Source organism: Astatotilapia calliptera, chromosome 12, assembly GCF_900246225.1.
Source record: "Astatotilapia calliptera chromosome 12, fAstCal1.2, whole genome shotgun sequence".
Lineage (NCBI taxonomy): Eukaryota > Metazoa > Chordata > Actinopteri > Cichliformes > Cichlidae > Astatotilapia > Astatotilapia calliptera.
In genome coordinates this window covers 14,945,201-14,958,176 of record NC_039313.1, presented here as the reverse complement: position 1 = coordinate 14,958,176, position 12,976 = coordinate 14,945,201, and the positions used below count along the sequence as shown (strand labels likewise).

Sequence of the window (12,976 nt, the reverse complement as noted above, 5' to 3'; positions counted from 1 at the left end):
GTCCTCTAATCATGATTCACATTCACAGAGCCTGTCAGCCTGCAGTGGGTTTCTCTGAAATCCCTCTCTGGTCCTGCGTGTGAAGCCAGAGATTTTTCTGATATGGTTTGACTTCATAACACAGAAGCATCGTTTGACTCTCCACTACGCCGCTGTCTTCCCAAATAAAAATGAGCAGATAGTCGATTTCGATTTCAGCTGACATTTTTAGAATGGCTTTTTTGTGTTTGAACTAGGCAGTTGGCGTAACAGTTGGCTTAGCTTTATGCGAGCATACTCATCGGGGCTCATGTTGCCCACTCAGTGTCTCTCCGCTTTTCTGCTACCTGACTACCATGTGTACAACACAAGACAAATTTAGCCTGGGCTTTTACTGGAAGCAGATTGTATGGTATCATACTGGCGATACTGTTTGCCACTGATGACTCTTCAAGTGAGCCCACTCAGCATCTCTGCTCTTTTCCTCCTCCACCGAGATGCAAAATATCAAATATGACGGGCCTTTTTGGCTTGTAAGAGGAAATTCACTGAGATTAATTTTTCTACTGTTCTCTTTTAATTTCTTCCACTTTCCCTGTCCTCCTTCAGCCACACAGATCTCTATTGCTCCTTCATTTACCATCATGTGCTTGTGTTGTTTGGTTTCCATCTGCAGGAATTTTATGTAAGCAGCCAAAGAAAGAAGATGCAATCTTTATATATGAAATAAGAATCTAGATGAAACTCAGGCTTTCTTGGTCTCTTTCCCAGCTGTAGCCATAACTTAGAAAAAGTCATAATCCCCCACTCATCAAGAAGACTTCATTGTAAATGTCACCTTTCAACAGATACAGTCATTACTCACCACTCCAGTCTTCTGACCCTTTTAGCTTCTGAAATAAATGTAATTACCAGATTATTGATCAGTTGAATCTTCTAAGAAAGTTCCTGGATAAAAAAAACAACAACAACAAAGACCTTCCTACTAAACACCCAGTCATATTCAGGGCCACTAACATCACCTCAGCTCTTTTTCCTTGGTGAGTTGCAGTACTGAGTATTATGTATGTTACAGCTGACAGGAAGATGATCCTTCGGTAGATGACACTATTCCACCCCAGAGGTTTCCTCTGTGAATTTTGTCAAGTAAGCGTTTTGTTATAGTGTAATATTTTAATTTTATGATATATATTTCTTAACCCCGTGCTACGCAGAGGGGTGTGGTGTGAAAACAGCAGACATCACTCTGTTTTGACTGAACAGAGAACAACTTTAGTTTATTGGCCAATCTTTTACACACACACACACACACACACACACACATACTCGCTTAAGTCCCGTTTGGGGTCGCATATCTTAACTCCCACCCTTTGGGGACACCACTTTCTGTATGGTTTAGAAGCAAGCTGGCAACTCAGTTTTACTCCTCCAAGACCACAGAAATAAAAAATCACTTGAGATTTTCATTTTAAGCAACATTTGTCCAGACAGTATTTTTACCTTCACATTGGGGACTGGGAATGTTTAATGTCCTCTTTGGGGTCTTCAGCGATACACAGATAAACAAACTATTTTATGCTACTTTTGGGGACCTTACTTCCATTTGGGGTCTTCAGCGACACACACATACACAAACTATTTTATGCTACTTTTGGGGACCTTACTTCCATTTGGGGTCTTCAGCAATACACACATACACAAGTTATTTTATGTCAGTTTTGGGGACCATACTTCCATTTGGGGTCTTCAGCAATACACACATACACAAGTTATTTTATGTCAGTTTTGGGGACCATACTTCCATTTGGGGTCTTCAGCAATACACACATACACAAATTATGTTATGCCACTTTTGGGGTCGTTACTTCCATTTGGGGTCTTCAGCAATACACACATAACTTCAGTTTTGGGGATATTACTTCATCAAAGTAAGTACAAGGTAATGTTATGATTTAACCATCTAGAAATGTTTTAGGATGCTGCTGCTGCTCAGTGTCACAATGTTAAAAGCCATCTTTTTCTACCCAACCTAACAATATTCATTGCAATTAGGTCTGCTAACTTGACAAAATCCAATGGATTTGCCAGAACTTCAAAGTCAGGTCATTACTTATTATGAAAGAAATCACAACTTATTGTGCCACAGAAACATTTAAATATTCTGCTTCTTTTATTTCTACCGTGTTGTTTTTAGCACTTTACATGCACTTCATGTATACACAGGAACTTGCAGCAACAAAGAAACAACAAAATATCTGCACAATTCATTAAGTGCTTCTACCTGCAAATGTAAAAAACTTTGATTCCAAATACATCTCATACAGTGCGAAGTGGACACAATGAAAACCATGTTAAGAAAAAAATGTCAACTTGAAAAGATTTGTTTTTTTCCTCTCAGAATGACAAAAGGTTTTAGGAAACAAACTTACACCTGCTTACTGAACCTGAAATTTTTGGAGTGCAACATCTTCAAAACATCTTCAGAACCATTTTACCAGAGAAACAGGAAATTTTAACTCACTGAAATCACAAACAGCCCTCAGTCCTTTGCACAAGCTTTTCTTTTTAAGGCAGTAATGCGATTTCTAACATAATTTTTTACCCCAGTCCAGTTTCTGTCTTTCAGTGCATAGGGTTCTGCATTGATGCATTGAGTGCAGTCCAGCTTCTGAGGCAACTTGCATGTGTTGATGAAACGCATCATGTGTTTTTCAACTGCACGTACCTCATGATCTTCCCACTTACATTTGGCGTTACTTCGGTTGCCTTTGAAGAAAAGAAAACAGACATCAATACACTGCTTAAAACTTTTTCAATATCAAATGTTTTCCTCCTCTACTCAATGAATAATGTCATGTATTTAATATATATATATTATTAGTGCTTATTTGCTGATTATATTCTTTTACGTATAAGAGATGGCCAGCGTTGAGTGTAAACTAGGTCGCAGGCTGATAGGAAACTGCATGCTTTTGCAAAGAATATGAGCTGCAGGCAGAAAGTGAAACTAAGTAGAGTGTTTGATCGAAACTTAAAAGTGTGCGTGACGTCTAGAGGAAGTATATAAATAACCAGACTGCCTGCTGCTGCTTCAGACTTGAGCTGATGTCTGTGTGCTCAGTCTCCATTTTCCGGAAAATGTAAAATTAAAGATCATTTTTTGAGTTAGACCACTTTGAGCCGTGTCTTTCTTCGCTGTTAAAAGAATACAAAGAAATGAATTTAATAATTGGTGCCATGACCTGGATTCTTTTGCGGCTGAGAGGTCTAATTTGGACCTTAAGGTACGATCTGATATGAGGCGGACAACAGACCGGTCTAAAAAGATTTAAAGGTAGGCACAAGCCTGTTCAAAGTAAAAGCAAAATTGTGCATATTGGATGAATTCTGAATTATTTGTTCGCCGAGTTGATGATCGTGACCGTCATTTATTTATCACCTTTTCACTTCATTAATTCACTGAACCATATTTATTTTTCTGTGCCAATGTATAAAGTTTATGTTTATGCCAAAACAAATTGGTCAGTACCCTTTTTCAAGGGAGGACTGAAAGAAGTCCTTGGAGATGAAGACGTCCCTGGAGATGAAGAAGTCCATGGCCCTCTGTCTCCATCCTGATCCGTTGTCTCATTCTCTGGTGTTTTTATTGCCTCCAGAGCCGATTGAAGAGGCTCACTCTCATCGCTTGAGTTATCTGAATTTTCCAGATCAACTTTTTCTAAAGGTTTCCAGAGCATTTAATAATTAAAAAAAAAATCAATTATTATATTTTAGAGCATCCTAATAAAATTTACACTCTTACCTTCGGGGTCAATTTCAATATCATCAAGTGTTTGGCCTTTATAATGTGAAACAGTTCCGTTCTCCAGTGCCAAAAGTAATTTGCTCATCTTAGCAAGCTGAAGTGTTCCTTGAGGCAAGCGGTAATACTGCCTGTGCACACGTATGTCATGACCCAGAAAGTCTGCTAGTTGATCTGCTTCATTTTCTTGAAGATTAAGCACCTGCGACATTGTTGCGATATGTTTTCGGAGCCTTGTTGATGTTAAGATTTCAGGGTGTTTTGCTCCACTCTCCTTTGCCAACATTTGGATACAGTCTCTTCCTCGATAGGCAGATAAAGCTCCTGGTCTAGCAAACATGTAAATGTTCTCTTTGGGGACGCCACAAGATTCACGAGTTTCCACAAGGAGCTCCATTGCAGAGACCATTGATGGTTTTAGGAGAATAGGAACTCCTCTCCCTCGTTTTCCACGGATTTCTACTCTGGTGAAGAAATCACACATTTTTTTCTCAAGTGAGGTCAGACAAGCAGCCATGTCCATATTGATTTCTGACTTTTTTCTGTCTTTAAAGGTGGACACCTCCATTCTTGATACCTCTCCTTCTCTTCTTCTGTTAAAAATGATCACTTGAGCTAGTGTCACTTTGGCAAGCATTGCATAGCTGTATGGAGTTGGAGTCAACCTCAGCATTCTTTCAGCACTGCTTTTAACAGTCTCCATATGGCGATCCAAGCATTTGACATCAGCTGTTAAAGGTAAAATCTGTGGTGCATTCCACTTAGACTCCTTCATGGTTGTTGTTGCACCTCTGGTGATCAGTCCCTTCCATCTAAAATTTTTGATAGCCTTAAATTCTCTGGCAAATTGCACAAGGCTTGAGTCTCCGTCTTCTGAGGACAAATTGTCAGTCTCTACAAGCTCACAGATAATTCCCAGATTGTTGCCAATTTTTAGAGCTAAGGTAGGTTTCTGGAACGTATTTCTTTCAGGATCGTACCCAGCCACCTCTTTCACTGCAGATATCAAATGGTTGAAGTTTGCAGGATAAATCAGTTCCTCTGCCTTTTGAATGGGGGTATTCTTCTGAGCTATAAGCAGCAGTCGCCCAAGTTCCCTAAGCCTTTGCCTTATGTAGTCATGTCTGTTCTTTCTTGAACCATTTAGATCATAAAGGTGCTGTCCAAACTGAAGAAGAAGTTGGTCATTTTGGATTAATTGAGTTACCTCGTCATATTTCATGCAGGAAATCACAGTTTTCAAGCCCTCTCCAATGTCACGAACAACAGCAGTTTTCAGTGCACATTTGGATCGAACCCGCTGCTTCCCACTCTGGGAGTCTTCTTCACTTTCTTTCTTTGCTGGGCATATTCTCATGTGCTTCCACAGTGTTTTCTTAGAATAGAGTCCCTGGCAGTGATAACAATGAATGTAATCAATGCCCTCTGTGGATTTCTTTGGTCTATAGCAGGCCTGTAGCTCACCAGCCCCCCTCTTCACAACACTGGCATTATGGGCAAAATTTCCGCGTCTTCTAAGGATGTTCAACCTATTGCGCCTCTCTCTTGAATTTTTGGGATATTGAAATGCACGAGCAACCTCTTCCTTATTTTTATGTACAGTCTCCAGGTGTCGTGCAATTTTTGATGTAGGCTGGAGACAAAACAAACAATAGTTTCTCTTATCATATACACGGCGACTTCCAGACTTTGAAGGTGGTAACACTTTGATCGAGTCCAAAATCTGTTGAGTTCTGCTTTTCTTCGGTGTACTTTCATTACTATTTGTTGCACTGTGGGACGAGAGCTTTCTCTTTCTTGGAGTTTTTGAGATCCTCTTCTTAAAAGTTGTGGCACCATTGCCTTTATTTAAAATTTCTGAATAATTATCTAGTTTTTGTGGAGATAAATCGGGGTATTGCAGAGAAGGCAGAGACTTCTGTGCAGTTGGATAAAGAGGTTCATCTTCATCTAGCTGAGAGGAACTTCCTTCAGTGTCTGGAACATAATTAGCATCACTATAGTCTGTGTGATCGGATTCATCAGAAGATGTTTCTGTATATGTCGAGACCTTGGGGAAAAAATAACATCTCTTTAAGATTTAAGACATGATAGAAGTATTTTTTGTGACAGATTAAAAGTTAGAGCTATTTAAAGATAAATAAAACATGTATATTAAACATTTTCCACCTGTTTTTGTCTTGAGGACCTCTTTTTTGAGTATTCAACGAAGCAATTATCAGATGCTGGTTGAAGTAATGATGTTGTGGCAACTATAGGAGGAACTGCAGCCTTAAAGGATGGACAAAAAACAAAAACTGAGTTTCTAAAAGTATCATATTATTACAACATATTTTTGATATCTATAAAACCAAATAAGGAAATATTAAACTGTAAAAGTAATACTAGTTATAGCATAAAATTCAACACTGGAATCACTGGTTTGAGGATATACATTTGAAAAAAAATAATATGTCATTTAGAAAACAAGGTTGCATAGGGTATTTTTAAAGAGGGATATGAAAATTAATATTAAAACAAACCTAAACTGCACAGCAGTGTACTTGTGAAATTCATTATATAGCAGACATATTTAACAATAATAAACAATCTTTGTGTTTTCAATTACACAGTACTTGTATGGACAGAACTTTGTTGAATTAGTTGGGTAATAAATGTATTGCGTGTATAAGAAAAAGCATCATGCGAACAAATGACAGCCTAACAGTAACTGTTATGCTTATTGTAGCTATTAGCTAAAACCAATAATTTAGCTTAGTTTGCCCTGGGCTCAGCTTTGACAAATATCATCAACTGTTATTATTATTAGGCCTCACACTTATAACTTTTGGGGACGTTTCTAACACAAATACACTCTGCTTTAACCTAAGCCTCCCCTAAATTGACCATGTGCTTCGTGTTGTGCGTGCCCGCGTCTGTGCATTTCATGGCGTCTGTGTAGAAATGACTAGTAAGACAAGGCTGCAAACTGTTCTCACAGAACTCAAATGTGCACTTGAATCCAATAAGAAGGATCTCTCTCTCTCTCCCTCCAGCTCTGTTGATGTGCCACTGGGAGTGTAACGACTGCCCCTCCCCCTCACTGCTCAGAGCAAACACAAGCCTCATGTCCAGAGTGAAGCAAAAAAAAAAAAAAAAAAAACATTTAGAGAGATTTAGAGAAAGGAAAAAAAAAACGGGGCAGGCTGCCGTTGTTCACTTCAAGGAGGCGGCTCTACGGGCCGTTTTGTTTGCCACCGACACACACACAGTATAATATATATATATATATATATATATATATATATATTCTCAATCACATTCACACCACTCTCTTATATCAGTTCCACTACATCAAGACTATTTTATGGTGATTAGCTGTTTTGTTACCATGTATTTTGCAAGGTAAGATAACCATGTCCTGCATTCAAAACCACTGAGTGTCTATGGTGGTGCTGTGCCTAATATTGTGCTCATTTGATCCAAAACCTATTTTTCCTTTATTTTGAAGGCAGAGGCTTAGATCCATTAGGTATCCACGAGAAAAGCCTTATCACATGTCAGGATTACAGTATATGGAAAATATGTGATTATAATGGAAGTCAATGGGGCCCAAAATGGTACAAGGGTAACAGGAGGTAGTACACATGTGAATCTCCTTTACTATACACCACACCATAGAGGGGATCAAATACACTCTGCTTTAACCTAAGTGAGGACAGTAAATGGCAAACTGAACTAAGGCCACTCATTAGATACTCATTAGATACTGATGAGAACATAACACTTACCTGAATGCAGTGTTCAAGATCACCGGTTTGGTTGCTGATCTCTAGAGTAGACTTATCCTAAAAACAGAGACATGACTTCACTTACAACTACAAAAACATCACCAACTACAGTCATCATTAGGTCTCACACTTGTAACTTTTGGGGACGTTTCTAACACAAATACACTCTGCTTTAACCTAAGCCTCCCCTAAATTGACCATGTGCTTCGTGTTGTGCGTGCCCGCGTCTGTGCATTTCATGGCGTCTGTGTAGAAATGACTAGTAAGACAAGGCTGCAAACTATTCTCACAGAACTCAAATGTGCACTTGAATCCAATAAGAAGGAGAAGGATTTTGGGCAAAATACATTTATATAAAAAAAAAAAAAAAAAAAATCGATTCCGGATTTTAATGAATCGATATCACATTATCCAAACCTGAATCGATTTTAATCAATGAATCGATTATTAAAACCCACCCATACTAACAACAACAAAAACATCACCAACTACAGTCATCATTAGGCCTCACACTTGTAACTTTTGGGGACGGTTCTAACACAAATACACTCTGCTTTAACCTAAGCCTCCCCTAAATTGACCATGTGCTTCGTGTTGTGCGTGCCCGCGTCTGTGCATTTCATGGCGTCTGTGTAGAAATGACTAGTAAGACAAGGCTGCAAACTATTCTCACAGAACTCAAATGTGCACTTGAATCCAATAAGAAGGATCTCTCTCTCTCTCCCTCCAGCTCTGTTGATGTGCCACTGGGAGTGTAACGACTGCCCCTCCCCCTCACTGCTCAGAGCAAACACAAGCCTCATGTCCAGAGTGAAGCCAAAAAAAAAAAAAACATTTAGAGAGATTTAGAGAAAGGAAAAAAAAAACGGGGCAGGCTGCCGTTGTTCACTTCAAGGAGGCGGCTCTACGGGCCGTTTTGTTTGCCACCGACACACACACAGTGTATATATAGTGTATATATATATATATATATATATATTCTCAATCACATTCACACCACTCTCTTATATCAGTTCCACTACATCAAGACTATTTTATGGTGATTAGCCGTTTTGTTACCATGTATTTTGCAAGGTAAGATAACCATGTCCTGCATTCAAAACCACTGAGTGTCTATGGTGGTGCTGTGCCTAATATTGTGCTCATTTGATCCAAAACCTATTTTTCCTTTATTTTGAAGGCAGAGGCTTAGATCCATTAGGTATCCACAAGAAAAGCCTTATCACATGTCAGGATTACAGTATATGGAAAATATGTGATTATAATGGAAGTCAATGGGGCCCAAAATGGTACAAGGGTAACAGGAGGTAGTACACATGTGAATCTCCTTTACTATACACCACACCATAGAGGGGATCAAATACACTCTGCTTTAACCTAAGTGAGGACAGTAAATGGCAAACTGAACTAAGGCCACTCATTAGATACTCATTAGATACTGATGAGAACATAACACTTACCTGAATGCAGTGTTCAAGATCACCGGTTTGGTTGCTGATCTCTAGAGTAGACTTATCCTGAAAACAGAGACATGACTTCACTTACAACTACAAAAACATCACCAACTACAGTCATCATTAGGTCTCACACTTGTAACTTTTGGGGACGTTTCTAACACAAATACACTCTGCTTTAACCTAAGCCTCCCCTAAATTGACCATGTGCTTCGTGTTGTGCGTGCCCGCGTCTGTGCATTTCATGGCGTCTGTGTAGAAATGACTAGTAAGACAAGGCTGCAAACTATTCTCACAGAACTCAAATGTGCACTTGAATCCAATAAGAAGGAGAAGGATTTTGGGCAAAATACATTTATATAAAAAAAAAAAAAAATCGATTCCGGATTTTAATGAATCGATATCACATTATCCAAACCTGAATCGATTTTAATCAATGAATCGATTATTAAAACCCACCCATACTAACAACAACAACAACAAAAACATCACCAACTACAGTCATCATTAGGCCTCACACTTATAACTTTTGGGGACGGTTCTAACACAAATACACTCTGCTTTAACCTAAGCCTCCCCTAAATTGACCATGTGCTTCGTGTTGTGCGTGCCCGCGTCTGTGCATTTCATGGCGTCTGTGTAGAAATGACTAGTAAGACAAGGCTGCAAACTATTCTCACAGATCTCAAATGTGCACTTGAATCCAATAAGAAGGAGAAGGATCTCTCTCTCTCTCCCTCCAGCTCTGTTGATGTGCCACTGGGAGTGTAACGACTGCCCCTCCCCCTCACTGCTCAGAGCAAACACAAGGCTCATGTCCAGAGTGATGAGAACATATTATGTGCAGGACACTCCTGAAAAGCTGTGTGTGTTGAGACAACAACCAGAAATAAAAAGACCGACAAGGTGGCTAGAGCCCTACTCCCCACCCCTCAACATTTTTATTTCTGGTTGTCGTCTCAATAAACAAACACAGAAGCAGCTCTTCAGTGGTGTCCTGTACAAAATGACAACAACAAGTCAGTAAGGACCCAGTACAGGCTTTAATGCAAGGACAGCGTGATGAGCCAATGCAGCGGCCCCACAGACCACACCCCACCATACCAGTATATTCACTGATATTAAATACTATTATCTTATCGAAATACAAAACATACTTTGTATTTCAACTCAAAAATAACAACACCATGTTCTGAAGAGGTTTAAGAAAAACTTGAAGAGGTTTAAAATCTAAGCTGTTTTAACAGTAGTTTATGTGATATCTTTGGGCCAAAATCAAATATAGTTAGACTTATTTGACATCATGTGCAGCAATAGTGCAATGCAATAGTTTACCATCTTGCGCCAAGGCCAGTCGGCTTTCCCGTAGTCATAAGTTATTTCTTCTCCTGGGTCAATGTCACGTAAGGCAAACAGGCAAAGATGTGGCCTTCCTTCAACTTCAACTGTTTTCATCTTACAGCTAGGCCTTCGGTGGTCATCATTCACAAGCCTTCCTAATGACTTGTCTTCAACAGAAGCATCAATGCTTGAAGAAAAAAAAAGTATCAACAGTGGAGTAAATCAACATACTGTGTGGCATGTTACATAAATAATAGATATTTGTAGTAGTGTATTAAGTATAGCATAGATCCAAAATACACTGTAACATGAAATATTGTCTTACCACCAAGAGGTTCCTTTCCATTTGAAATCAAATAAGAATACTTCCACCGTATCATTGAACTTGTTTTTTTCAAGATAAGGATCTGCTTTGCAAAGTTCTCCACGGTACTCAAGAACAAATTCCCCCTGTTTGAAAAACTGCGAGGCAATTACACCACGACCTTTAAAAGAAGAAAATATTGCTCTAGTTTAAAAAAAAATGTTTCCACCAATTGTAAGACATTTTAAAACTTATGAATAAAGTTACTCTTCTTTACACAGCCTATTAAAAAACTATAACATAAACGCTTGATAAATGCAAATGACATGAGCAAGGTTATCAGTACTGAATGTCTAATTTGCATACAGGAGCGAAGTGTTACTGTTTATGCGTGCTGTAATTATCAAAATGCACAAATGACACCACTATACCTTTGCATGGGCTGATGAATTGCTCTGTTAGACCAGTCTTGTCAGTTTTCAGTTTAATATAGTGTTCTGCATCGTGTTGAGGATTAACTCTTTTTCTTCTTCTACCTGATGTTTCCATCATAATATCAAATGCAAGATTTCTTTTCTGTAAAAAGAGATTTAAATACCTAATTATTCCCTGTGTTCACCAACTCCAAATTAAAATACAGTATGCCTTTTCTTAAATGCTTATAATAAAATATAAATATTTGATAAATTATTTAAAATATTTGTTAATTACTAAAGCACACTATCAACTCTCATGATTACATTAAAGATTACACTGAAATTTAACATTTGTACTTTTTCTTGGCTTTTTTCTGTTTTATTCGATTGACTCAGTAAAGAATGTCAGGAAAGCGGGGCAGAAAAAGAGGGGGGAAGACACTGGGCAAAGGACTCGAACTCAGGCTGGTGTCAAGAAAAAAAAAAAAAAAAAAAAAAAGAACTCAGGCTGGTGTCGAGGCCACCTCGAAAACAGCTAACAAATAAATGTCACCACGGGAATGCTGTTCACAAGACAGCAAAAATCAGCGATCTAGAGAAAATTGTCTTGTTATCATTCCCCCGTACATTTTAGTACGTACTCTGATTTCAATGTTAGCTCATTTGAGTTTTATCAAGGGTACACCTAGCTAGCTAACCAATATCAACATTCATCTTGAAATAACTTTCTTACATTCAGACAGAAAATACTGACATTTCTTTTTGTCGTGTAATTTCCTTTTCAGCAGAAACCTAAAGGCATGGCAATAACAAACTAAATGTCTTAAGCTACTTTTCATACCTTTAAAGCTGCTCCATGCGCTGCTGCTCTCAGACGGTCACCTCCATGACTGCGATCCAAAGCTATTGTGACCCTCCCCCACCCGCCTCTTCTTTCGCGCCTCTCCTTCGCGCCTCTCCCTTTCGCGCGCCTCCCGCCCGCCTACCGGCAGGCCCTGCCCCATCCACATATCTAAAAAAAAAAATCTGAGAAACCAACGTTTTTTGCAAAGCCTAATGGCAAGATTATGATTATGCACTTAAAGATGTTCAATCAGTCGGTTCAGTATTATTGTAATTATTAATTTAATTAATTATTATTTTAATCACTGTTTATCTTATGAAAACTTAAAAAAAACAATATATTAATCTGCAAAAATTAAATCAATTTCTAAATGAAATTTCTCAGTTTCCTTGCTTTAAAGTATAGAGGAACTAATGTTTGGGGTTTTGTACACAGTGAATAAAATTGTCAAATGAGAAAAATACGAGCTGCCTTACTATTCCACTGTTAATTTAAGTATCACTTTTACCTTTTAAATGTTCTAGTATTATAATTTTTGTTTTGTTTTGCTGGATTTTATTTCACACTATTTTCTATGTTTAAAAACAGTCTAAAATATGTAAAGACTGAAATTAGGTAATAAACACTTTATCTTAGTCTCTCCAACAAGCTCTAGATCTTCCCCAGAGAGATCCCAGTCAGTGGAATATGCTCAGGGAGGCACCCAGTAGGCATGCTGGTCATTTTGATGTGGTGGAGCAGTGTCTCTCTTTCAAGCACCCCTCAGATGACAGAGCTCTGCACAGTACCATAGACCTAGAGGAGCTAACTCTAATCACAGCTGCTTCACACTCAGCTGCAAACCACTCTAGTACACACTGAAGGTCATGGCCTTAAGAAGCCTGAAGTACCATGTCATTTGCCAAAGATGAGACCCCAAGGTTCACAAACCAGACACCATTTAATCCATGAAAACCACCAACAGAATCAGTGACAAAGGTCAGCCCAGGCAGAGTTTAACCTTCTCTGGGAACAACTTCAGCTTTGTGTCAAGAATGCAAACACAGCTCTCGCTTTGGGAATACAA

The 12,976-nt window shown here is 38.7% G+C and overlaps 1 protein-coding gene across 1 annotated transcript; it reads right to left on the bottom strand.

Moving 5' to 3' along the window:
• Window positions 1-1,286: 1,286 nt before the first annotated feature.
• On the bottom strand, window positions 1,287-12,000 carry LOC113033886 (uncharacterized). Its single transcript, XM_026188057.1, has 10 exons — window positions 11,908-12,000; window positions 11,082-11,226; window positions 10,672-10,831; window positions 10,341-10,533; window positions 9,012-9,068; window positions 7,552-7,608; window positions 5,951-6,052; window positions 3,782-5,831; window positions 3,509-3,697; window positions 1,287-2,745 (listed from the first exon to the last, which is right to left on the bottom strand). The coding sequence occupies exons 2-10, from the start codon at window positions 11,200-11,202 to the stop codon at window positions 2,519-2,521; spliced, it is 3,156 nt and encodes a 1,051-aa protein (XP_026043842.1). The 5' UTR covers window positions 11,203-11,226; window positions 11,908-12,000; the 3' UTR covers window positions 1,287-2,518.
• Window positions 12,001-12,976: the final 976 nt, after the last annotated feature.